This window comes from Oryctolagus cuniculus, chromosome 4 (assembly GCF_051225735.1).
Source record: "Oryctolagus cuniculus isolate XC-2025 breed Fujian yellow rabbit chromosome 4, ASM5122573v1, whole genome shotgun sequence".
Lineage (NCBI taxonomy): Eukaryota > Metazoa > Chordata > Mammalia > Lagomorpha > Leporidae > Oryctolagus > Oryctolagus cuniculus.
This window is the reverse complement of record NC_142870.1, coordinates 138,572,190-138,600,080: the sequence shown is the minus strand read 5'-3', so window position 1 is coordinate 138,600,080 and position 27,891 is coordinate 138,572,190. Positions and strand designations below refer to the sequence as shown.

General features: G+C 45.4%; 1 protein-coding gene across 1 annotated transcript in view; it reads right to left on the bottom strand.

Moving 5' to 3' along the window:
• Positions 1-7,303: 7,303 nt before the first annotated feature.
• The window catches only part of SLC9A9 (solute carrier family 9 member A9), a 626,265-nt gene continuing 605,677 nt past the window's right edge, over positions 7,304-27,891 (bottom strand). Inside the window, exons 15-16 of the mRNA XM_002716580.6 lie at positions 10,462-10,567; positions 7,304-8,910 (exon numbers count right to left, since the gene is read on the bottom strand). Coding sequence (XP_002716626.3) covers positions 8,683-8,910; positions 10,462-10,567 — 334 coding nt within the window. The 3' untranslated portion in view covers positions 7,304-8,682. The remainder of the gene's footprint in view (positions 8,911-10,461; positions 10,568-27,891) is intronic.

The window sequence follows — 27,891 nt, the reverse complement described above, 5'->3', positions numbered from 1 at the left end:
GTGTCCGTAGAGCCAGACCCTTCCTCAAGTGGCCCTGCTTCCTCTGCATTCAAGGTCACCTGTATCTGAGGAGTGAGCCTAATCTGGACATCAACTGAGGAACTATAACTCCGTTTTTATGATTCAAGTTAGACTTGTTAGACTTTTATTTACTTGATTTAGAACTCTTTTGCTTATGCAAATGAAAAAGCACTAGGCTTCCCATCTATTTTAATTCTAGGAATGCCATCATATACTAGACAATGACATTGGACTCTGACAGTCATACTACTTTTGGAAATGCTTCAGTCATTTTAAAAAAAAAGATTTAACTTATTATTTATTTGAGAGGTAGAGCTACAGACCATGAGAGGGAGAGACAGAGAGAGAGGTCTTCCATCTGCTGAATTACTCCCCAAATGGCTGCAACAACCAAAGTTGTGATGATCTGAAGCCAGGAGCTTCTTCTGGGCCTCCCACACAAGTGCAGGGGCCCAAGGACTAGGGCCATCTTCTACTGCTTTCCCAGGCCATAGCAGAGAGCTGGATCAGAATAGGAGCAGCCAGGACTCAAACTGGCGCCTGTATGGGATGCCGGCACTGCAGGCAGTGGCTTCATCTGCTGCACCACAATGCTGGCCCCAAAGTCATACTATTTCAGATTGATACCTTGACACTGCTGCCTGTCATGGTGACTGCATCTGTTCTGTCCTTGGTGACTGAGAGCCACCCCTGCATCCACTTACCTCCATTGCATTTCAGTGTCTGTTGTTAAGTGACAACAGTTCCCACATAGCTCCTGGCCTGCAGAGAACAGTGATTACAGAGCAATTCAAGGACACTGGAGCTCCTTTCACAAACTTATTTTTCACAGTCATGAAAGATGTGTCTTCGGGATATTTCCAGGGTGAGTGAGCAGATCTTAAAAGACAAATCAACCCTAACATTCTAATCTCCCCATGTGTTTGAATTTCTTCCTCTACAATATATCAAGGCAGGTGTGGCATTTCAGGTTCCTTTGCTGTTAGTCAGATTTATGTCTGTATAAATTGGAGAGATCATACAGTCCTTTAGGAGCATAGCTCACTTCCTTGTGGATAACACGTTTACCCACATCTTGCAAGGCAGCTGCAGGCCATAGCATTACATGTTTAAAAATATATATTATTTATTTGATATATATATATTGTTTTTTATAAATATTTATTTACTATTTGAAAGTCAGTCACAGAGAGAAAGGGAGAGAGAGTGAGATCTTCCATCCATTGGTTCACTCCCCAGTTGGCTTCAACAGCCGGGGCTGGCCCAAGCTGAAGCCAGAAGCCAGGAGCTTCATCTGTGTCTCCCATGTGGGTGCAGGGGCCCATGTGCTTGGGTTCTCTTCTGCTGCTTTTCCCAGGCCATTAGCAGGAAGCTGGATTAGAAGTGGAGCAGCCAGTCTTGAACCAGCGCCCGTAAGGGATGTTGGCATCACAGGTAGCAGCAGTTTTACCTGCTACACTACAATGCTGGTCCTGAGAAAGATATTTTTCATCCATTGGGCCAGACCAAAGCCAGGAGCCAGAACTCAGTGTAAGTCTCCCACGTGGGTAGCATGAACCCAAATACTTTAATATTATCTGCTGCCATCCTTGGTGTGCAATGGCAGGACGTGGAGTCGGGACTTGAACCCAGGAACTCCAGCACGGGGTATGTATATCCTAAGTGGCACCTTAACCACCACACCAACGCCTGCCCCACATTGCATGTTTTTTAGGACAAAGCAATGTCAACTTCTTCAGGTGGGTGGAAGGGCTACTTCTACAGTAAAGAAGACTCGGTGAAATTTAGGGACTTGATGCCCTCAGCTTCACCAAGATCTTTTCATATATCCCCATGCCAGTCTCCATGATCCTATTCCTTCGGATCAATGCTCTCTGTTTAACAGAAATCACTTAGTGAGGTTGGGAATTCAATTTACATCGTAACCCAGGCACTCACAGATGGCCTCTAGGTTTGGTTTTCAGAAGTCTCAGCTCTGTAGCTGAAGGAAGTTGGGATTGATTTAAGTGCCGACGCAGAAGTATTTAGATCATTTATGTGGTGTTTGAGCTGGGAATTTGAAGCCGTCAGTTCATTCTTTTCTTTCTGCACTTCCTTCAGCACAGTTAGAAGCAACCAGCAAATCTCATTATACTCCTGTAGTTTGATGCAGGGGTGGGAATCTTTATGGTGCCAAGGGCCATTTGAATATCCATAATATCATTTATGGGCCATACAAAATTATCAGCTTAAAAATTATCCTGCTATGGATTTATCGAATTTCGAGTCCTGCCTGCAGTTACCTTGGCAGAGCCAGACCCAGTGATTTTGATTTTGCAGGCCTTTTAGGGCCCATGTGCCAGGCATTCCCCACTTCTGGAAGGTGGCAAATGCCTTGCCTTTGATAGATATTTGCTTAGCAGCAATCAATAGTATCATTTTGCATGCCTATATTGACACATGATGCTATAGATGGTCAGTGTGGACTTTTTATCCCTGGGAATGGCATCATTCATGCATTTAAATCTTATCAGAGTAGAGAACCAATTCCATAAAACTCACAACCAATTCAGGAAACTCACTCTTAAGATTCTATCATGTAGAACCACTATCAGTGCCAAAATCTTTATTCGTCATGATTCTGTCAAAAAAACCGAACCAGTAGAACACACACACACACTCATCATTGCACACCTTCATATGTCTGTACCTATATCTATATCCATATTTACATCTATACTTACATCTGAATCTGTATATATTTTTTTTTGACAGGCAGAGTTAGACAGTGAGAGAGAGAGAGAAAGAGAGAAAGGTCTTCCTTCCATTGGTTCACTCCCCAAATGGCTGCTATGGCTGGTGCTGTGCTGATCCGAAACCAGGAGCCAGGTGCCTCTCCTGGTGCAGGAGAGTGGGTGCAGGGCCCTGCGGGTGCAGGGCCCAAGGACTTGGGCCATCTTCCACTGCCTTCCCGGGCCACAGCAGAGAGCTGGACTGGAAGAGGAGCAACCGGGACAGAAACCGGCGCCCCAACCAGAACTAGAATCTGGGGTGCCGGTGCCGCAGGCGGAGGATTAGTCAAGTGAGCCATGGCGCCGGCCGTCTCTGTATATTATTTAAAAGAATTGGCTTCCACAACTGTGGAGCTTGGCTACAAATGTGCAAAACCTGTAGAGCAGACCATCAGCGTGGACAGGCTGGCACTCCTGGGCGTGAGTGGAAGCTGCAGTCCTCAGATAGAATTTCATGTTTTTCAGAAAATCTCAGTTCTATTCTTTTTTAATAAAGATTTTATTTATTTATTTGAGAGGTAGAGTAATAGATAGTGAGAGGGAGAGACAAAGAGAAAGGTCTTCCATCCGCTGGTTCACTCCCCAAATGGTCACAATGGCTGGAGCTGGGCCAATCTGAAGCCAGGAGCCAGGAGCTTTTTCCAGGTTTCTCGTGTGAACGCAGGAGCCCAAGCACTTGGGTCATCTTCTACTGCTTTCCCAGGCCATAGCAGAGAGCTGGATCAGAAGAGAAGCAGCCAGGACATGATTCGGTGCCCGTATGGGATGCTGGCGCTCCTTGTGCAGGCTTAGCTTACTGCACCACAGTGCAGGTCCCGTGGTTCTATTCTTAAGATCCTTAACTGATTGTAGGCCCACCTGGATTACTTAGCATAATACCTTTTATTTAAAACCAAGTAATTCTAAATATTAATCCCAAATACAACACCTACAATAGTGTTTGATTAGCTGGAGACTATACTCTAGTTGAGTTGACAAATGAAACTACTTCAGTGAGGGAGAAGTGGGGCAAGTGTGTAAGACCACAACACAGTAACAGCAGAAGTCAGCCTGCCTCTGTATCTAATTCTCCGTTCCTTGTCAAGGCCCAGTCTTCTTGGTTAGCAGTAAGGGATTCTCCAGGGTGTGTTCCACAATGCACACTTTGTCTCTCCACTGAATTCAGTGCGTCTCAGTTCTTTGTTTCTACTGCTTTCTTTCTTCTTCTTGTCAGTGGCTCTCCCCCGGGCATGAATCAGAATCAGCCATGCTACCTTTTGAAGGAACGTATGTGTGTCTTCTCAGAGACTCTGACATAGTCCTCTTGCAGGAAGGGCATAACAGGATCTTTGCAGAGTTAGAGAAAGATGAAGAGGATCGCATAGCCCTGGAAAAAAACTGTGGTGAAGCTGTGCTGCTCATCCCATCCCCTCAAATCTGCATCTCCAGCCTACACTTCTACTTAAACTCCAGGTCCACTGAAGCAGCTGGACATCCCTGAGCCTATTGGACCTGCAGGCTCAACATATCCCGAGATGAGTTTGTTGATTTTTTCCCAAACCTGTGTTTTCTCCCATTTCTCTCTCAGTGAATGAAGCCATTAACTAGTCATCACCTTGCAGTAATCTGGGCTCGTTCAACTTCCTATGGTCCACATCCAGCCTGCTACCAACTTCGTGGATGTTTGCCCTGAAACTTATCTAGGACCTGTCCTCTTTCCCACGTGTTCTGATGGTGCCTCTGTTGTGTTTCGCATCATCCTTCTCCGGGGCTACTGCAATCACACCTCACTGGGATTATCACATGCCTCCAGGATTACTTGCAGTCCCCTTGGTCTGTGTAATTATCTTCCCTGTTCAAAATATTTCAATAGCTCCCCATTCTCACGGGATCATGGCCCAGGCTTCTTAATTTGTTCTACAGTTTCAGCATGTCCTCTATTCTCCTATTTCCCAGCTTCAAACCCCCAAACAACCTGCAGCCATGTAGAATAACCGCATTCCCCTTACATGCTAGGCTGCTTCAGATCCCTCTGTCCCCTTTCACGGGAAGGCCTTTACCACATACTATTGATCGAACCCCACTTTGGCAAAACCCTCCCATCTTTCAAGACCTCACTCAAATGTCACTTCTTCTTTGAAGTCTTTCTTGATCTGCCTTCTCCCTTCTCATCTAAAAGCCAACCTGATAACAGACTATGACCGTTAGGGCTCCTCCTTACCTTAGGATCTGACAATGATAGCTTTATTACTTTACCCACTTTCATATTTCATACCTTTAAATTTATTTTAATATACAGAAAATACATGAATATAGGATATATGTAGAAATAAAAAAATACAGATAAACAAATGAACAAAAACCCCTCTTGATCAATGCTCCTAATCCTACCATTCCTCTGACCATCAGTCAGCTATCATTCCACAATAATTTTTCACTAATGATCTATCTTGGAAATAGTTCCATGTGACTGCACACATTTAGACCCATATCTATACAAGTACAGCTGCAGAGCGTTGCCTAGCAGGTGTGCTGCCTTTTAGCTGACACCTCTATTGCTGAGTATTTTGCTCTCCCTCTGCAATATTTAGCGATAAGAAGTAGTATTATAATGAATATCATCGTGTACATTGCCTTATGCAAAAAAGATTATGGTGAAAAATAACAGCTTCTCCATTTTTAAATTTCATCTTCTATTGTGGCTCAGTACTTGGTACGAGCTATTTCCTAGGACTCTTATTATTTTCTTTGACTTTGATTAAATAATACATATGTAGTGTACAACACTCAAAAGAACAACGTGGAAAGGTAAGCCTCTCCCAGGTTCTTAGGCGCAACCATACTTCCAGAGTCTTCTTCAGTCTGCCAGGATGGCTGCACGTCCTCTTTTCTGTCCTGCATCTTGCTGTTCTTATTTAACGATCTGAGGGTACTTCAAAAAGTTTGTGGAAAAATGGAATTAAACGATGCTTATTTTGGTGGAAAAATGTTACAATCCTTGTGGGTGCTTTCTCAATAGACATTTCCACAAACTTTTTGAAGCTCCCTCCCAAATCAGCACATAAGAGGCTCTAAAAAGATGGCTGTGCCATTACTTATTTAATCAGCATGCCAGTTGAGTTGTTTCAATAAATACTGTTCAGATGTATGATTTCTCACGTATCTAGAATAAAAGTTCTGCAAGTTAAGCTGGAGGTTTAAAGAGCCCTTATATTTTTCAATTTTGATTTATTTGGTTAAAGTGCCCTCTAAGAAATTCTGGAGACTTCACAAATGAAGACACTGATGCCACTTGTCACTAGGCTTCAGACTAGCTTGGACAAGTTCAAGTACCAGGGTGGATATCACAAATGGATCTACCAGGGTTCTCAATAGCGAATGGAACTCTGTGTGTGTGTGTGTGTGTGTGTGTGTGTGTGTGTGTGTGAGTCTGCACACCTGTGAATGTCTCTGTGATGTACAAACGATGAGAGGTTCAAGGGAGACCTGTCAGTCAGTTAATTAATTAGAGTCCTGTTTAAAGCTCTAATCATGGGTGGAAGTGTTAGTAGTTTGAATGAAGCTCCTTTGCTTGTATTATTCATTTGAAACTGGCAGTAAATAATAGTTTGAATTTCACAGTCCTGATGCTGCTAATCAAAGCACAGAGCATTTCTTAAGATCATAAATTATTATCCTTCACAACAGGGGCAGAAAAGAATTTGATTGTATGAGCTACTAGCTGGGACACTAGCCTCTGCTCTGGTCTTGGACTGACTATAAGGGAAGAGGCTGCTAATACATCCCAGACTGGAGGATGGTCTTGAAGATCGCCTGCGGTGGGGTGGGGAAGGGGGTGGGTGGGCAGAATTTCTTCTGACTCATGATTATCGGACCTACCTAGAATCAGCCTGGATATGTGGCCCAGCCCTGACTAAGCAGTCACCAGTTCTCCTTGTTGGCAACCATTCACGATGCAGGATGAGGGCTCTGTCCTCTCAGCGGGTTGATGCTGGGCTTAGCTCGCGACCCCTAAGCCCTTCCCCCTTATCCCACACCCATCCGGTAAGCGGTATTTCTCTCCCTTCTCTCCACTGGTGCCCTCACCAGTGTCTGCCCTTCCTGGGGTGGGGGGATCTTCCCTTTGGTGTCTTTCTCTACACAAAGGCAAAGAAAACACTAATTCTCATCTCTGCCTTTCACAGGACAGGGGCAGACATAAGAGGAATCCTTCCTTTCTTCTGCTCTTTCCTTTGCCCCCTACTATCTCCTCCTTCAATTGTCGTGGCTCTCCACGAATTCCAGTCTCCTCCAGTGGGGAAGGAGGAGGCTGCACCGCTCTGCTTGACTCAGGATTCCTTTCTCTGGAAGATCCTCTCCACTCCAACACCACTCGTTTCCTTCAAGGCTTGTCATGCAAGTCTCTGTGTCTGCTACCAGGCCACAGGACACTTGCATCTCCTTTACATTAACTTCACATATAAGTGCTTAGAATTTCCTATTAACCTGAATGGAGAAGATGCCCGTAAATAAAGCATTTGCCAATGCAACCATACTTTATAATAAAATTTTATTAGGATTAAGTCAAATTAGAAAAACTTCATGCTTCACCACTTGCCATATTTACCTGAAATGACAAGGTTATACTTCCTGGGTATAAAACAATTTGTGCCCCAGATTCTACTGTTTGGAAAACAAGAAAACTGACATAGATAGCAGTGTGCCTGACACCACCAGGGTTAATATTTAAGGCCTAACAAGTGATCAGCAAAGCATATGTTATTTATTATTAAGCCCTGGCCTGAGGAAGACATTGGTCCCCACCTCCCTCGAAAGCTCAGGACAGCCTGGGCACCTGCATTGTTGAGTCTCACTTTAATATCTGCATTTCAAAAGAAGCTAGACTTGAGGTATCTTTATGGCTTGAAAGGCACAGGTCATGCAGCTGAATTAGAAGCTATTGTGTTGGTCCCTGGAATGTGGGCCATGAGCCACGCCTTGTAAGGGGAAGTCCAGAGCCCCTAATGCTGGTCCTCCTTGGGCTCTATGCATTGTCAGTTCTTTTCCTTGCTTGTCTACCCTGGTGATCAGCTGTGAATGCAGGAATATTCTCCTGCCTGCTGGGGAGCAACATGTGTGTGGATTCTATGACCCAGTGTACACAGGGGACCCTGCACAGCTAAGAAGTGACTCACATGCAAGCAAGGACATGTTGGCCATTCCCCTGGTGCAACATGGTTTTGGGAAAAGAGACCAGCTGTCCCTGGAAGGGGCCTTCCCTGGTCAGACAGCGGCAGTGCAGGAAGCTCAAGGCACACTGGGCTGTCAGCAACCCATTTGGCCGCAGGGAAAAGCAGTGTGGACAGGAGGCCAGCAAGACCAGGAGCTTCCCCAGCTCAGGCGAGGAACACTGATCTGGGCTCTGCATGGAGCTCTGGGGTCATTTCGAGCAATTGGGAGCCAAGTCCCAGAAATATAAAACTTTTCACTTGCTAACTAATTGGACATTCCTTTAGCTGAGGAGCCACATTTTTACACTTAGAACCTCTTCTTAGGTTTGAACTCTGCATGATGAATGGAGTAGAATCCTGAATCCAAGTGAGCTGCCTACAGGGTAGAAGCCCCTGTGGCCTAGCACATGTGGTTCATCCTTACTGCAGCCCGACCCCTCCCCCACCCCATATCCCACCCATTACAGTAATAAAAATGGCTGCTGTCAAGCAATTAAATTCAGTTGCATAATATAGAGGGATGACAATAAATTCTCATTTCCACAGACACGAGAGGATACATTTGACAAGGGTTCAATTCTCTCCAATTTATGTTCTTAACACATTTTTCAGCGTCTCCCTTGCACTGTGTTGTCAGCTTGGCTTGAATTCCTCAGTGGGCCTTGCATTGCTTCTGATGACATCTGCACTCTCCATGCCGATTAATTCATCTGGGATTGACCCAGAGTCTGTTCAAGCTTGAGTTCATAGCTTCCTAGGCCAAGGTCTCCCTCATAAATGTTCTCCTTGCTTGGAGTCTGGGGTGAAGCTTTCTGGTCCAGACCCAGCCTGGCAGGGGGACTGCACGGCGAGGAGCCTTGCTCCTGGTAATTCATGGCTAGTTCATCCTGGTTGACAATGCATTCCACGTCATCCTCTTTCAGCTGTTCCTGGTTTAGAAAGAGAGAGAGGTCACTTCAAGCTGAAGGTAAAAACAATACCAGTCTCACAGTGCATGAAAAGAGGATGTTTCTTTCCCTTCCTTAACTACCCTGTCTTGCCTTGGCTGGTTTCTGCCATGCGTGTGGTGTGGTAAAGCGTTTGCCTGAGTCAGCTCTTAAGACCTGACACTGTACTCAGCCACAGGAGTCTCTGGGCCCACGATAGGAGGTGCACATGCTCCTTGTGTTGAGGGAGTGCAAAGGAAATTCAATGGATATGTGCTTCCCCCACTGGTGCCACTAGGGTTGAGAGAAGCTTGGGGTTAGCCTCAACCTGTGACCTCAGAGTAGGGCCGATTTCTCATGTTGATCTTCCACATCACAAAATTCCATTTTATTTTACCTTACTAGTATGTCCTCTAGGCATGTGTCTTGGGATGAAAGTCACAAGGCTAGAAAGAGTTGGAAGTCATCAGGATGGAAAACTCCAGAAACTAACTGGATCTGGCCACTAGAAACACTCCTGTTACAGAGGTTCCCTCGAGGGAAAGGATGAATTTCCCAACTCCTCTTCCACTGCCTTTGGGAAGGGCACACTCAATTACTGCTAGCTGGGCCCTGGGAAGGTGACCTTAGGGCGGTGCTTCCCAACTTTGGCTTGTACCAAGATCAAGTGGAGAGCTTGTTAAAAGGCAGACTACTGAGCCCTAGCTCAGCCTGGTGTCTGAGGTGTGCGCATCTAACAAGTTCCCAAGTGAAGCCGCAGCTGCTGGCCCGGAGACCACATTGGGAGCACTCACTTTAGGCTGCTGTGCCCGGGTACATCTGAGACGCTGCCTTCCCTGGGCATGCCAGGGGCGGCCAGCTGGACGACCTCTCCCGGTGCTTCCAGCTCTGCGACTCTGCTCTTCTCCAATCCCCTGACACGCCGACTCACTGCTAACGCTTCTAATTGCTTCTCAGCACTTTTTATTCCACTCCCTTGAGCTACAAAGTGCAGCCCTAATCGTCAAAACCTCAACACGCAGCAGTTTGTAAGGACACATGACTTTTTTTTACATCTTCTAAGCTTATTTTATGGTTAAAAGTATTGGTAACAATAAAAATTGCATTTTAAAAACAAGAAGAAGCCAACATCAGCAACAACGGCTAAGAGAAGAGCAATGCTTCTTGGGGCAGTGAATTTTTTTTTAATTTATTTATTTGACAGGTAGAGTTAGAGAGTGAGAGAGAGAGAGAGACAGAGAGAAAGGTCTTCCTTCCATTTGTTCACCCCCTAAGTGGCTGCCACAGCCGGTGCTGTGCTGATCCAAAGCCAGGAGCCAGGCGCTTCCTCCTGGTATCCCACTGCCCTCCTGGGCCACAGCAGAGAGCTGGACTGGAAGAGGGGCAGCTGGGACTAGAACCCGGTGCCCATATGGGATGCTGGCGCTGGAGGCGGAAGGTTAACCAAATGAGCCATGGCGCCGGTTGGGGCAGTGAATTTTAAGAACCCTTCCTCCTCCAGCCGAGGCTTAAGAGCCCTGAGGATCTTGGGCGCCTCCTGAGATATTTACTTACCCCATAGGCCTGAGGACTGGTGAGCAGCCTGGAAATTGGACCGCACCACTCAGGTAGCGTTGTGGTCAGCGGAGGACCCGCGTGGGTTAAAATCGGTTTCAGATATCTAGGAGGCCTGTTAAGGAACACTTGTCAAAAGGGAGTTAGGATTGAGTTTCTCACACAGCACAAACCTTTGCATGCTGCGAAAGAGACAGCTATGTTCCCCTTGCAATCTCCTACTCCCTCATTTAGGAAGCAATTTGGCCTGCAAAAATTGCTGTTTATAATCTTTGCTCCACACACTCTCCAGCCCTCCTGATAGCCTTTAATCACGAAGAAATGAAGAGCAGACCACGTGGTGGATAAAAAAGACAAAAATATTTTTCTTCCCGTCCCCTCCTCCACTCAATGTCTCATTTACTTAGAGGACACATTCTTAAGAATTACCTAAAACAATTGCATAAAAGATGGTGTTTTCTTAAAACTGCACACACACATGAGCTTAAGCCACCAATAATTTTCACAAAGAAGCAAGAGGTATTTCATACAATGTTCTGTTATTTTAGAGATAGGTAGTGAAAATAGATTGTTTTCCAAAATATTTTCACCATTCAACACAGCCACTTTATACTTCATACATCAATGCATTTCTATACAAAATTATGTAAATAAGCTGGTGCCAGGTTTGCTCTATTGTGTAGCACCTGTCTTTCTCATCTCTTTATCCCAAAGTGCTCTAACAAGTTAAAAGGAAAACCTGTTCATCTAAAGCCATTATGTTTCCCTCCAACCTATCAATAATGGAATCCCCAGATGTCACCTCGGGTTGCCTTATTATTATTATTATTTTGCTCAAAGAAAAGTAGTGGAATTATTTCACCGTTCCATCAGCAATGACTTTTAAGCTTTATATTATTTCCTCTGCTGGAGAATATTTCACCTCATCAACTTTCTAAAAAGCTACAATAAATAGGGAAAGGGAAAAAATGGGGAGCGGTTAACATTGGTTGGCTTGTGAAGATCTGCACTCACACCCCACCCGGGGTGTGAGCTGGGCCAAGGGCAGGAGCTGGGCCTGGAGATGACTCTGGACAGCACCTATGGGCACAGAGGGAGGAGGGTGCCCGGGGCGGGGCAGGAATCTGGGTGCCCCTGGCTACGGTCATGTGGCAGCACAGCTGGAGCCAAGTAGGGGATGCCCATGAAGATGGCCTCGTTCTGATGTGAGGCGAGTGACTACAATGTGCATAAGGGGCTCTGAAAAATCTGCCTCTTCTTTCAGATGGGCAGACGTTGTGCCCAATTAAGGAGCAGGGAAGAAATGAAAAGTTCAGAGCCTGCATTTGCTGTGAGAAGCCCTTGATGATCTTCCATTAATTTTCATTAGGGTGTTACTTTCTTCATTTTATGGATGAAGGAACTGAGGCCTGGAGATATTATGATTTTAAATAATCCAAAGGCTCCCTTTGCTATTTTGAATCCACCATCAGCGCCAGTAGAAGCAGCTCATTTATCAGGGTAGAGTCATGCGTTGCGACCAGCTGGGTTCTGTAGGGAGCAGCGCGTTCAGACCTCATCCATGCGGGCGAGTACGGGCAGGCGAGCCGCAGGCAGGTGCTCTCGGACTGGGGCACATGAGGACATGTGATCTTGCTAAGATTTATGTCACGCCTGGGCCAATGAACAGGGTTTTGAGGGAGATGAAGTGGGTGAGATAGACATACAACTGGACTGTAAAACAAGGAAAATCTCATCAGTTTTATTTTCAGATGGGAAAGTGACAGCAAGTAAGCAACATTGTTAGAGATGTCACGGGGGAAAATGAAGAGATTTGACGAGGCTCTGAGAGTTTGAGAGGAGCCTGGGCGATTTCCACTGAGATTCTCAAGACACTGAAAAATAAGAGCGTCGAAATGCCCAGATAATGTGACACAAACAACACACATTTAGCATTGCATAATGAATGTTGTCTTTGTTTAATTCTCAGGAGGTGCCTCTTTACATCTGTGGCTGATGCTATTGGAGGTAACAGATAAAATCTCAACGTGCAGCTTTTTGTGAGTATGAGGCCTGGACCAACTGGGACCTCCTCTAGACTGGCTCTGGGATTTTGGCTCAGAAGAGCTGAGACATAAATGCCAGCTCTGCCTGACTGTAGCTCAGTGAGTACACAAGCCATGGTCTGGTTAGGTCCCCCTCTGAGCCTCAGCCTCTGATATGAATAGTAACTGAGATGACATGTGTACGAGTGGTTTTCAGCTGTGATACTATTCATGTGCTGCTTATTTTTAAAGTTTATTTTCCGAGCAATGCTTTCTGGAGAAACCTGTATCTCAACCATTGTTCAAATAGTGGTGGGAAAATGATACTAAGGGTAGAGATAAGAGTTTGACACTGCAGGCATTTGGTGTAGGGATTCATGGACTATTAAGTGGATAGACAACTCAAGTTTTTTTTTTCTTCACCTATTTCTTTTTCTGTTAGTAAAATTTGGTTTATGTTATACCTATTTCTGTAATTAACTAATTACTTAACTTGCAAGACAGGGTGACGATGAGAGGAGAGAGAGAAAGAGAGAGAGAGAGAGAGAGAGAGAGAGAGAGAATATTCCATCTACTAATTCACGCTCCAAATGGCTTCAGTGGCTGTGCCGGGCCACTTCAAAGCCAGGAGCAAGGAGCTCCATGCATGTCAACCACACGGGTATCAGGGACCCAAGTACTTGGGCCATCATCCGCTGCTCCCAGGATGCATTAGCTGGAAGCTGGATTGGAGGACTCAAACCTCACTTCAATGTGGGATGTGGGCGTTCTATGTGGCAGCTTAACCCACTGTACCACAAAGCCTACTCCTAACTTTCTTATACAGCAAACGTACCTGTTTTGGTTGAAAATCATTGTATAAAGGGCTAGCATGGGTGGCGGGTAGCATTTGTCAATGTCAATGTAAGACTCTTCTAGGAAGTACACGATGGCATTTGGGGTGCTCTGGTATATTGATAGCTGTGAGTCAAAGGAATGAAGCACACCCTTTGTGGCCATGAATGGCACCTGCAAAGAGCCGTCTGTCCACAGCCACGGGGGACGTGGAATACAGTATGTTCTCCAACACCTCGGTCTCCCCAGGGCTTGCTGCATAAAAGGATACTTCAAAGAATCTGTTCAAAAACCGAAGTTAAGAGATGCTTATTTTCATGATGCAAAACAATTTTGAGATACGCACATATATTTTTCCTAATATACATTCCCATGGCCTTTTTGAAGACCCCCTCATCAGCATTGCTTCTGATTTTTCTTTTGTACCCAAAGAAACATTTTTTCATTCCATTTTTCCATTTTTGCAGTACTTTTTGTTAGCTTAATGGATGTTTGTGGAATTTATGGTATAGGAAAACATTCAGGGGTGGTAAGAAGAATGGCAGTAGATTCTAAGTAACTGTGCTAGAAAAGAATGAAGGGAGAAGGTTAATGGCTGATGACTAAGGTTTTCCTGAGGGCTGGTGGAAAGAAAGGTCATGTTGAAGACGGACCACCTGGGCTTGAGTTATTTGACAAAGAGGACCACAAGAAGAGTGGTAATGGCATGAGATACAGTGATTGAAATAGCCTTCCTGTTTCACTCATTCGTTCTTTTGTTCACACATGTGTTTTATGTGCCAAACTAATGAGGAACAGAGGCAAGACACCTGCACAAAGAAATAACAAACACGTCACGGAATGGAAAGTTCCCTTGTCTCCAGACTGTGGTCTCCAGGAAGGCAGGGCTGGCCCCTTCACCTGGACGCAGTGCTTAGTACATTTTAGATGCTCAAAAAGTAGTTATTGAATTAATGAAGACAACAGGCTCAGAGAGGGTAAGTGAAGTGCTCTGTGGAATCCAGTTGATTAGTTTATGGCAGGGGTGAGCCTGGGAGGAGGGATTCCTCCACTCTCAAGCTGTCTTTTGTTGTTGTTGTTGTTGTTATAGAGAGATGAACAATGGGACCTGCCCAATTGGGTACCTGACTTGGAATCAGGGAATTAGTGATTTTCCGAGTTCTTCTTCCTGCCATGTCTGTGGAGTGCTTGGATCTCCACGGTTACCTGAATTACTATACAGTGAAAGAAGCTCTTTTTATCTATTAAAAACAACCCAACTACACATTTTGCAAAATGTGTTATTTTTCTCATCAGCTTCTAGTGTACATTTGGTGAGGGAGATTCCCCTTTGGGTATTTTTGGAATGGCTAGTTTTGCTTCTACAATAAGCTAGAAAAGCATCACAATGAAATGTTAAGCTCTGGGGAGGAAAAAAAGACTCAATGACTTTTCTCATCTTTAAAGGGCATAAGTTTGGGAATAGCAGTTTGGCTTGAGTGGTACAAGGAAAAGTTGGAACTCTACCTGGAACTTAATACGGGTGAAAGAGGAAAGAATTCACAAAGGCACATTTTCTCCTTTGGCCTGAGCTATCAGCAGATCCAGAACTAAATTCAGTTAAATTTAGTGCTTAACTGAACTAACATCCCAAATACCTGGTAGCATTGATGTTTCTCTACTTTTCTCTCCCTCTCCCTTTTGTTTGCTGGTTTTGTTTTGATTATTTTAAATCATTGCGCTTTGTTCACTGTCAGTCGTCAAAACCAATGGCGCACAGCGTATTCACACTTAACGCTTCACATGACGCGGTTTGCATAGGCTGCTGAGAAGCAGAACCCCTAAGCAAAGACCCAGCTGCACAAGTGAACACATGCCCCTTTAGGAAACCAAGCCTCAATGCCCCCGGGGAGACTAAATGTTTGTGCTCCCCATCCATCTGTTCCCTGACCCCCACCTTGTGTGATGATATCTGGGGTCTTTAGCTGGTAATCAGGGTTACATGAGACCCTTAGGGTGGGTCCCTCATAGTGGAATTACTGTCCCTAAAAGAAGAGACTGGAGAACTTGCTCTTCCACCCTTTTCTCTCTCTTACCCTCTTCTCCCTACTTCCCCCTCCCCCCATACACACACAAGGCAGGGGGCATGTGAGGATCTGCAAGAAGGTGGCCATGGGCAAAACAGGACGAGAGCCTTCACCCAACTCTGACCATGCTGCTACTCTCTTCTGACTTCCAGCCTCCCGAACTCTCAGAAAACAAACGTGCTGTGTAAGCCACCCAGTCAATGGCATTTGGTTGTGGCAGCCCAAGCAGACTGATTTCTAGCTCGCTGGCCCTCTTGAAAAGCTCTGGGTTTGAGAGCCTTGTGGAGCTATGTTCCCAGCTCGGGCTCTTCACTCCAGATGCCTTCTAACGCACGCCCTAGGGGGCAGTGGTAATGACATGAGTGGTTGCATTCTTGCCCCTCATGTGAGAGACTACAATTGTATTCCTGGCTTTTGGCTTCAACCCAGCACAGTCCTGGCCAGGAAGGGTATTTGGGGAGTGAGCCAGCTAATGGGAAATTTCTGTCTCTCTGCCTCTTAAATAAAGCCTATTAAAAACTCAGATCTCAGGACTTTCATGGTACAGCAAGTAAAGCTGCCACCCATGATGCTGGCGTTCTATATGGGTGCCCGTTTGAGTACTGGCTCCTCTCCTTTTGATACAGCTTCGCCAATGGCCTGGGAAAAGCAATTGAAGATGGTCCAAGTACTTGGGCTCTTACCACTCATGTGGGAGACCCAGATGAAGCTCCTGACTCCTGGCTCTGGGCTCCAGCCTGGCCTGGCCCTGGTCACTGCGGCCATCTGGAGACTGAACCAGTGGATGGAAGATTCTCTCTCTCTCTCTCTCTCTCTCTCTCTCTCTCTCTCCCTCTCTCTGTGACTTTTTCAAATAAATAAATTTTTAAAAATTCAGATTTCCAAGTCCTCCCCCAGAGATTCTGATTCAGCAGGTTTGGGAGGTTGCCTGGAACTGTGTGTTTTTAACAAGCACCCCAGGTGACCAATGATGGGGTGAGTTTGGAGCAAAGTGGTCTCTCTCTGGAGTATTGCCCTCCGAATTCTATTAAAACTTTTACACAGAAGACAGAAGAACATGATCTCTTAAAGCCATTATTTTTGGGGTGAGGATAGGTTTATGGTAACGCCGCTTGTCCCTGAACACAGACCCAGTTTTTCCATCCTGTCTGAGGGATGCGACAGATATAACTTGGCCAACGAGGTGAATACTTGCTGTTACATCTGGGAGCAGACTGACGAAGCGTGAAGCCTCTGCCTCCTGAGCAAGACTTTGTTCTGATGGGTGCATCTGCATGCAAGTCAGGGGTAGGGAAACGTTTCTCTGCCAAGGGCCATTTGGACATTTATAACATCATTCGTGGGCCATCCAAAATTATCAACTTAAAAAATTAGCCTCCTATAGATTTATTGAATTTTGAGTTCCACCTGCAGTTGCCTTGGCAGGGCCAGACCCAATGGCTTCATGAGCTTTGTATGGCCCGTGGGTCAGATGTTCCCCATCCCAGATAGAGGCTTGATAAATGTCCTTATTATAAGGATAAAATGCTTGTCAATGCACAGCTGAACAAAGAAGGGAAACACATGCAGATTTTCAGGAACACTCTCCACCTCACACTTTTTAATTTAGAAAGCATGTCCATATGTCTTATACTTATTACTGTGGCCAGCTGGAGAGTGCACCAGCGGATGGAAGACCTCTCTCTCTGCCTCTCCTTCTCTCTCTGTGTAACTCTGACTTTCAAATAAGTAAGTAAATAAATAAATCTTTTGATATATATATATATATTGATATATATATATATATATAAATAGAGAGAGAGAGAGAGAGAAATGGATCTTTCATCTGCTGGTTCAATCCCCATATGCCTGCAACAGCCAGAGCTGGGTCAGGCCAAAGCCAGGAACCTGGGACTCAATCCAGGTCTCCCACCTTGGTGGCAGGGGCCCAAGCACTTGGGCCATCATCTGCTGTCTCCCAATAGGCATTAGCAGGAAGCTGGATTAGAAGCTCAGTAGCTGGGACGTGAACTAGCACTCCGATATGAGATGTGGGTGTCCTGAATGGAGCTTAACCTGCTGTGTCACAACACCTGACCACTACAGTTTTTGCACTCAAATGTGCATTCCTAGAGAGGACAGTTTGGCTTCGGCCATTGAAAATGCATTCTATCTTTTCATCTATAGGCATCTCCTCTCCCCAGTGAGTTCCTTCCTCCTTTGTCTAATTCTGCTGGTTACTGTATTTCATGCTCATCATCAGGCCTATGTCCATGTGTATCTCAGCATTTGGATCATCTGAAGTTTGCTCTTCAAAAGATTCGGCAGGAAGACCTCATGGAAGCAACATTCTCCACCTTCTTACTGATTGATAACAATCTGTGCCCATTGTTTTTCAAAGTCAGTTTCGCTGGAAATAAGAGCACTGGCTTATTCTTTGAGTATCTTAATTACTATGTTTTTCTTGACGTAAGAAGTTGCTCCTGAAAAATTTAATGAAAATAAAAATTTTCCTTATAAATCACATTTTTTTCTAGAAGTCTAAAAGTCTTTTTCTTTAGATTTATTAGTTTTAATAAAGCTTATCTGAGGTTGATTGTTCTAGGTTGACAGTCGCAAATGTGTTCCTCGGATGTGTAGCTCCAAATGTGTCGTCATTTCAGGGAAGGTCTTTGAATCTGTATTTTTTGTTTCCTTGCTTTGCTTTTCATCGTCAGGGATTTCTGAATGTTCAGTCTTCTTTGCCCATTTTCAATATTTGCAACTTTCTCTTTAATTCTTTTTCTCTTTTTCATCATTTAAAAAAAAGATTTATTTATTCATTTGAAAGGCAGAGATACAGAGGAGGGGGTGTCTTTCATTCACTGGTTCACTCCCCAAAATGGCCGCAACGGCCCTGGGCTGGGACAGGCCAAAACGAGGAGCCAAGAGCTTCTTCCGGGTTTCCCATGTGGGTGCAGGGGTCCAAGTACTTGGTCCATCTTCTGCTGTTTTCTCAGGTGCAATAGCAGGGAGCTGGATAGGAAGTGGAGCAGCCAGGACTTGAACGGGTGCCCATATGGGATGGCGGCACTGCAGACGGCGACTTAATCTTCTACGCCATGGCGCTGGGCCCCATTATTTATTTATTTATTTTTGACAGGCAGAGTGGACAGTGAGAGAGACAGAGAGAAAGGTCTTCCTTTACCGTTGGTTCACCCTCCAATGGCCGTTGTGGCCCGTGCGCTGCAGTGCACTGCACTGATCTGAAGCCAGGAGCCAGGTGCTTCTCCTGGTCTCCCATGGGGTGCAGGGCCCAAGGACTTGGGCCATCCTCCACTGCACTCTTGGGCCACAGCAGAGAGCTGGACAGGAAGAGGAGCAACCAGGACAGAATCCAGCACCCCGACCGGGACTAGAACCCGGTGTGCCGGCGCCGCAAGGCGGAGGATTAGCCTATTGAGCCATGGCGCCGGCCCCCATAATTTATTTTTGATTAAAGTTTTTTCCCTTCCTTTTCATCTACTATTTCTCTGAATATGTTATCCATTGTGTTTATTTATTTTTGTGTTCCTTTTAATTTGATTTTGACTTATGGTATGATTTTTAAAATTTGTTTTAAAGTATTTTCCAGAGTTGGAGTTTTTTGAGAGTTGTTGCTCTTTTAAGTCTTGTATCATTTTCTTCATGCTTTTGACTTCTTTAATTTTGTCTGTTATAGTTATGATCTGTCTGTGGGTGTGGATTTCTGGTATGGTTTCCTTGTCTGTAGAGAAGTTGTTCTGCTCCTTATACTTTATTTTTCCCTCAATAAGTCTGTATGAGATTTGACTTCCATTCTTTCCTGTTGCTCATTTTTTATGTGGAATCAGTATTCCTGAGCTTACAGAATGAGGCAGGTGCAAGAAAGCTTTTCTATCTTTGACATCCCACTTCTGTGATTTTAATACAGTATTAAGCAGAGCGGCTTATGTTCTGAGCTTTCGTCTTTGCTTCACAGCTGTTCTGTGTCCGTCTTTGCTCACTATTGTCTCTATCCTGTTAGTTTCGACTGCACTCTAGAAAGTTCCTCTTGTCCTGGTGGATCCATTTTGACAGCTCTCAGGGGTCTGGACTGCTCTAGCCCCACCAGTCTTCAATACTGGGACCACTTGTTTTCTCCTGTTAAAGAAGACAATGGCCTCTACTCCCTGCTGAAACTCCAGTTTTAGGGCATATCTCAAACGAATCCCAGCTATACTTTATCCCACTGGCTACTTAGGGGTTCTGCTCTGTCCACTCAACAGATGTGTCTCCTGCACTGACCTTGTGCTACTGGTGGTTTGTCTCCACCAGCTTGTAGTTTGGGGTTTGTGAGAAAACTTGCCCTTAGTTTCGTTGTAAATGTGTCCAGGGTATTTTAGATTTGGTATCAGATTGTTCTGCCTGTTTTTGTGCAGGGATTTGGAGAGAGGAAAGACTATGCTATTGACACTGCTGCTGTCTTCCCAGAGACCCCAGGAACTGCACTGCATGTGATCTGTCCTTGGTGGTTAACGTGAGGCACATAACTGAAGAATATGAACACACTCCAGGGTGATTTTTACATTGTTCTCTGTGATCTGCAGAAGTGGATGGGGAACTGTCTCTGATTCAAACCATGTGGCTTAGAATGATGGAAACGAACTTCCTATACAAGAGCAGTGAGTCAGATGATGCCTAGGGCTATGGTTCCTAACCTTCCCTGGCTATGACTTGTATCTCTGAAACACTGCCTGTATATTCATCATTTGCATACAACTTCGCATGACAGGTCAGAGTTTCCAGATGCCCTGAAACTCTGGGGCCTGAGTTAGGAAACTGGGCAGGACTGATTAAATATTAAGAGTACAGACGGATAAAGTGGCATGCCTACTATTCCATCTGTATTGGGAGGTCGTTTTAGCAGTGATATCTATAGGATCTACCTATCAAATGTTAAGATAATCCTATCTGGCTCCTCAGATCCAGACAGATAATCCAGGGACAGAGGAAAGGTTGCAGAGTGTGTAGGAACAGTTAAAGACCAGTGCGGGGGCACCAAAGCACCCCAGTGTCAGTAGGGCAAATGGACCTGAGATAATCAAGGGAACATATTGGGGTCACAAGGCTGGAGGAAACATAAGAGTTCATCTGCTTCATGTCCTTGGAGCTCAGTGGAGAAGAAAGGCTAAACCCAAGGTTTCTCCAAGTGTGGTCATTTGACCACCTGCACCTGAATCTCCCATTGTCCTTACTGGGCTCCTGAACTTGACCCTCCTTGGGAGGGACTCAGTAATCTGTATTTTAACAACTGCTGATACAGTGCACAATGGTATCTAGTCTTTTGAGGAATCTGGCTTTGGAGGTGTTGCATCTGTGAGCTGTAGGGTGCAATACTAATAGCACTAACAATAATAATATACCTTTTACTACTCTTACTTCTCCTCCTACTCTTGTGTCTCTAAGACATTTCCCTGTACACATGATGGGGTCAATGGATTTCCAGGGATCTTTGCTGCTTACCAGTTGCAGATGAACTCCATTTGTGTGACATGGAGTACAGCATTGGTTGTGAGAGAAAACACTTCTGTAGAATGGGACTGCTGCCTCTCATGTGGGATGAGTCATCTTTTTGGTTAGAGGAAGTGCCACCAAGAACCAAGCACTCAGCTCACTGAGATTTGGACAACAGACTTTACAGCTCATTTCCCTGACCCACTGTGGGGGAACTGGGCTCTGAGAAGTGACTGCTCCCGTGTCCCAGGGAAGTTGTCATCTGATGTTTGCAGGGAAGTTGCCATTTGATGTCTGTCCCCAACACTGATTGGATGTAGTCTTGTGACAGCCAGTGTCTCAGTCAGCTACCCCAGAATTTATACGTAAGATGGAGGTGGCCAACACTACCCACACCCTCCCTGGCTCACCCAGTATCTCATGGGGCTGGGCCCATTCCCCTTGACTCCCAGTAAGCAGTGAGTGGACAGAGAGCCCACGGAGATGTGTGATTGTTCTCTCCCTTTTTTATTCGATCAGTTAGTATTTGCAGACACTAGTCTTGTTTATGTGATCCCTTTGACTCTTAGTCCTATCATTATGATCAATTGTGAACAGAAATTGATCACTGGGACTAGTGAGATGGCATTGGTACATGCCACCTTGATGGGATTGAATTGGAGTCCCCTGGTATGTTTCTAACTACCATTTGGGGCAAGTCCGATTGAGGATCTCTGACTCTGGAAGATTCGCTTCTGCCCCATGGGTCACCACTTGGGAGCACAAAGTTGAAAAGGACACTACCTCAGCATGTTCATGGGGTGAGACAGCCAACAGTAAACAGCACACAGATGGCTGAGGGGCTGGCTGCCGTGACTGCTTCTCAATCCGAACAAAAGTCTCCAAATCTCTGTGCCTCAGTTTTCTCCTTACTAGGGAAGAACATGGTGCTGTGTTAGATTTGGTTAGATGACTATTTGGCCATGGCAATTCACTATGTCTTTACCCTATGTATTCACTTCCTAAAACTGTTATAAGACAATGTCACAAACTGAGTGGCTTAAAACAACAGAAAAGTATTGTCTGTCAGTTCCAGAGGCTAGAAGTCGCAGGTCGAGGTGTTGGCTTGATAGGTTCCTTCCGAGGGCATGAGGGCAGACGTATCCCATGCCTCTCAGCTGGTTTCTGGGGACAGCCATCCATCCATGGTGTTTCTTGGCTGGTCAGTGCATCACTCCAGTCTCTGCTTCCATATTCACGTGTGCTCTTGCCACTTGTCTGTGTCTTCACATGACCATCTTCTTACGAGCAAACCAGTGATGTTGGATTAGGGACCTCTCCTACTCCAGTATGACTTCAGCTTAACTAATTATGTCTATACATACACCTATTTTGAGGCCGGAATTGTTAAGCCTCCACCTACAACACGAGCATCCCATGTGGGTGCTGGTTCAAGTCCCGGCAGCTCCACTTCCAATCCAGCTCTCTGCTAATGCACCTGGAAAGCAGCAGAAGGTAGTCTAAGTGCTTGGGCCCCTGAATCCATGTGGGAGACCCAGAAGAAGCCCCTGGCTCCTGGTTTCAGATTGGCCCAGCCATGGCCCTTACATCCATTTGGGTACTGAACAAGCGAATGGAAGATCTCTCTCTCTCTCTATCTCCCCTCCTCTCCCTGTAACTCTGCCTTTCAAATAAAAAAAAAAAAAAAAAGCACCTATTTCCAAAGAAGATTACGTTCTTAGGTCCAGGGAGTTAGTTAGGTTTCACTATAACTTTTTTTTTTTTTTTTTTTTTTTTTGGACAGGCAGAGTGGACAGTGAGAGAGAGAGACAGAGAGAAAGGTCTTCCTTTGCCATTGGTTCACCCTCCAATGGTTGCCGCAGCCAGTGCACTGTGGCTGGCCCACCATGCCGATCCGAAGGCAGGAGCCAGGTGCTTCTCCTGGTCTCCCATGGGGTGCAGGGCCCAAGGACCTGGGCCATCCTCCACTGCACTCCCTGGCCACAGCAGAGAGCTGGCCTGGAAGAGGGGCAACCGGGACAGAATCTGGCGCCCCGACTGGGACTAGAACCTGGTGTGCTGGCACTGCAGGTGGAGGATTAGCCTATTGAGCTGCGGTGCCAGCCTCAATATAACTTTCTTAGGGTAAATAATTCAGCCCATAGTGCCTTACTATATCCGAGCAATTCCAATTTTTCTGTTAGTTTTTTTTTTTTTTTTTTTGGTAGTAGTTAAAAAGACAGACTGAATCATAACTCTGCTACTTAGTATCTATGAGTGGGCAAATTTCCTAAGTTCTTTGAACCAACATAAAATGGAATAACTTATAGTAGTGACCTCATAAAGGAGAGGAGTAAGTGAAATAAAAATAGATAAAATTTTTAGCATTGTTCTGGGCACATACTAAGCACTCAATAAATGTTAGCTAACATTATTATTTTTTCTCTCTGTCCCTTGAGCAGTTATAAGTATTGGAAATAACTTGGAAACATCCCCAAGTCAATTACTCATGTAACACCTACCACATGCCCTGCAGAGTTCATAATATTTGTTTTGTTGGCTGCTGGAGCCCTGAGAAAGATATTGCAAAGTTCCTCCACAAAGATTCCCTTCTCTTCTCTCCCACATGGAGGGACCCAGGGAGGTACTGCTCATTGTTTTAGGGTGGATGTTGCATGTTCACACAGGGTTTCAACCGAGCATTGACACAAGGAGGGTCCTGACATGGGAAAGACCCTGTCTCTGCCCTCTGTAGAAGTGAGGTGCTTACTTAGAAGGTGGGGGTTTTCTTATTGGGCATCACATTTTTAACATTATCCACGAGCAGCCCTTGCTCAACATTGTTTTAAAAAAGATTTATTTTATTTATTTGAAAGAGTTACAGAGGGAAGGGAGATAGAGAAAGAGATCTTCCATCTGTTTTTTTCTCCTCAAATGTCTGTAATGGCTGCGGCTGGGCCAGGCTGAAGCCAGGAACCTGGAACTCTGTCTGGGCCTCCCGTGTGGGCAGCAGGGTCCCAAACACTGGGGCTACCCTTTGCTAGTTTCCCAGGCGCTTCAGCAGGGAGCTGGATGGGAAGTGGTGCAGCCAGCCGGAACTTGAACCAGAGGTCGTACAGGACACCTCTTTTCTCATTATTATGGTTATGTCTTGGGAACTTGGTTGCCCTTGAGGCTACCTCCCGACTTCTCCACACTCTATGAACACCTTCTCTTCCTGACCACTTAACAAGCTGCTAGGCAGAATACATGCCTTGTAGCTGTTTGAGGAAGAAAAAACTGGGGGCTAGCATGTGGCTTAGTGGGTAAAACTGCTGCTTGTGACACTGGCATATGGCTACTGTACTGGTTCAAGACCCAGCTACTCCACTTCTAATCCAGCTCCCTGCTAATGTGCCTGGGAAAGCAGTGAAAGATGGCCCAAGTGCTTGGGGCCCTGCACCCAAGTGGGAGACCCAGAAAATGTTCTATGTTCCTGGCTTCAGGCTTCAGCCTGGCCCAGCCCCAACCATTGTGGCCATCTGGGGAGTGAACCAGCAGATGAAAGATCTCTCTTTCTCTCCCACCTCTCTCTCCTTTTTTTGCTGTAATCCTTCCTTTCTAATAACTAAATCTTAACAAAAAGAAAATAAAAAACTAACACTCACTCTGGAAGTGTTGACTGTAACCCACTGAGTTTGTTACAGGAATCACAGCATGTGACATCGGGTTATTTTTGAGGTATAGCTCAGGAGACATTATAAACTATTTTCTTTGAGCAGGTACAAAGGAGAGCACTTTGTTGTTGGTTTTATTTATTTATTTATTTATTTTTTTGCCAGGCAGAGTTAGTGAGAGAGAGAGACAGAGAGAGAGAGTTATAGACAGTGAGAGACAGAGAGACAGGTCTTCCTTCCGTTGGTTCACTCCCCTAATGGCCCCTACGGCCGGTGCTGTGCCCATCCGAAGCCAGGAGCCGGGTACTTCCTCCTGGTCTCCCATGCCAGTGCAGGGACCCAAGCACTTGGGCCATCCTCCGCTGCCCTCCCGGGCTACAGCAGAGACCTGGACTGGAAGAGGAGCAACCGGGACTAGTACCCGGCGCCCCAACCAGGACTAGAACCTGGGGTGCCAGTGCCGCAGGTGGAGAATTAGCCTAGTGAGCCACGGTGCCGGCCTGCACTTTGTTGTTAAAGAGTCACATGTCACAAATAAACCCCTTCTCTTCTTCAGGCACATTTTTGTCTCAGATGCAGTCACTTGCAAACTTTTTTTTTTTTTTTAATTTTAACCTCTAACCCCTACCTAAAGATATATTTTATAGTTGTTACTCAGCACATGCCCCAACATCTGCTCAGCCACACACATATAAAACTAAAAATGATAAAATAATGCACTTGGATCTATCTTATCTTATATCCTATTTCATCCCATCCCTCCTATCCTATCGTATCCTATCCTATCCTATTCCATCTGCTCTCTATTATGCCTATACTAGACATTGCTTGGTAGTATTCACCAGTATCCAGTTCTCCTTCTCTTTCAAGTACCTGAAGCAGTTGCAGCAGTATTCTTGCTGTAGGTGGGTACCTAACTAATTCTGGCCAGTGTGCTAAGGTCAAAAGTGCCTTGTGTTACTTCTGCACTGAACCGCAGGGAGCTTGTAAGCAACCTTCTAGAGGACTCTTTCCCTGACATAGTGACCCAAGTGGGCTTCAAGATGAGAGGTGGAGCCACAGACAAAGCTGTGTGCATCATTGAGTTGTCACGTGCAGGAAGGTCCCCAGAGAATCACGCAACTCCTCAGCAGCCTTTAAGTGAAAGAGAAGTGGAACTCTGCCTGATGACACCAGCACCACGGTATGCTGTATCCTGTTCTAATACAATATTCTCTTCTGTTTCATTCAAAAGAAATGCTGGTCCTGAGTTGCTGACATGACTCTCTGAGCTACATGCAGTTTTCAAATCCTTTGACCAAAGTATCTGCCACTTAGATAGCCTCAAAGTGGAGACTGAGACACCATGGGGGAGGGAGAACACATCCCAGTGCTGAGGGTCCCAGCTTTCCAAATTAGATGACCTGAGAACTCTGGTTGTGTGACCAGAGAGAATTAAGTTCAAATGCTTTTGTGGGGGGTAGGGCAGGGTGCACCAGAGACCAGTTCCAAAACTGGGCAGAGGACCCACTCTGTCTGCAGGACCTGCCTGTTAGAGGTGTGGATGCACATCCAGGCCCCACACACCCCGTGATATGCATGTTAAGAATCCGGTTTACAAATGTATCCTGCTCATTATTAAGAGAAACGAGAGTGCAAAGGCACAGTTGCTCCCCCTGTACTGCCAAGTGATGTGATCCAAGGCCTCCGTCATGGCTGCCTCCTTGCCTGGATACCGGAGTTGCACAGCCCTCGGCTGACCTTTCCAACCTCATTCCCCACACTCTTGCACAAGCCTCAATGAATGAGAAGTGAAGCGCAGCCTGGCTCTGGTTTATCTTCCTCACGCCCTCTGGATCTGTGCATAGCCCGTCCCCTCCACTGGAGCAGCTTTCCTCTCCCTTAGCACTTAGACCCTAAAGCTACTCAGATGCAGCTCTGCCGACACTGCTTCTGAAGTCCCGCCAGCCTTCTGTGGGCCACTTTCCAGGAAATTTTCTCCCTCTATTTTATATTATAACTATTAAAATTTTCTTCCTCCTACCACAACTTGAATCAGAACTACTTCTCTTTGTTTTTTCATTGTAGGGTCCAACACAAAATCCATTCAAGTAAAAGGATTTCTATGAACAACAGTAACCACAAAATGCATTGCAAAGTTAGGAAATTCACTCATTTAAAAACAAAGGTTGATTTGGTAAAGTTGTATAGACTATCCGTATTTCCCTGTAACCTGCAAACACTGCACAGCCTTTATCTGTACACTCTGGTTCTATCACCAAGAATGTTTGCCTCACTTTGTCTTTCTGGGAAGCCTATTTATTCTTTGAGAACCTCGAGTGGTTGCTATTTGCCTACCCAACATGTAGTCTACCTTTTCTTCTTATAGTAGAAGCCCTAATGTATTGAGGCGGTCTCTTTCCTTGGAAGATTGGGTGGCCAATGAAGTGGGAGAAGTTACTTGGTGGAACCTCTAGAGTTCTTTAAAGAGAGCACCAATTTTGCCCTTTCTCTTTTCCTGCCTAGAATTGGAGTGAACTCCAGCGGACATCCTGGGTCCAAAAGATAAATTTGAGGGCAGAAGATTTGCACTAACAATGAGGAAGACAAAAAGAAAATAACGAAAAAAAAAAAAAAAGAAAAAAGAAAAAAAATATAAAAAAAAAATGAGGAAGACAGATACTAGGACTGTGAGCATGCTGATGACATCATGGAGCTCCACTATCAGCCATAGGTTACCTCATGCCAAATCTCTTTTACTGATATTAACAATCTCGACTTTGAGGAATGCATTGTTGTTAGCACTTATCCATTCTATTCATCCAGATACAATCCTAATGGATACATGGCCCATGTGAGAGAGCACCTTGTCTTTGTCACTGGGGAAGCAGTATTTCTTCACTAAGGCGCCCACAGAACTTCCCTCAGAGCTCTCTGATTAATTATTGTACATCGCGATTACTTGGCTAGATATCCCCTCTTGTTGGACTGTCAGCCCTTGGAGGGCGCAGCATTGTCTTACTATCCTTTTACCCACAAGGCCTGGTAGCCAGGAATGAGTCATCTCAATCCATGTTTGTTGGATTGAGATCGAAAGGAAAATCACATTTTCTATTCACAGGCAAACTCTTTGGGGAAGCGTGTTATCTGAAACCCGTACCTTATTTGGGATTTTGTTGGTTAAGTCCTGAAGCCATGAGACTGGCACTGGTTGGGGAGCTTTGGGACAGGGCTGCGAGGGGTGAACAGGCCACTGGAAGGGGAGGTGGGACAAAGGACAGCCATGGATTCAGCCTGCCTGGATGTCCTGAGGGGAGTTCTTGTTGGCCCTTGCATTTTGTGCTCTACAAAAACTCACTGTCCTTGGAAAGCCCTGGAGGAGACTGACTGCTGCGTTAGGAATGCTGCGCGTTGCTCCTC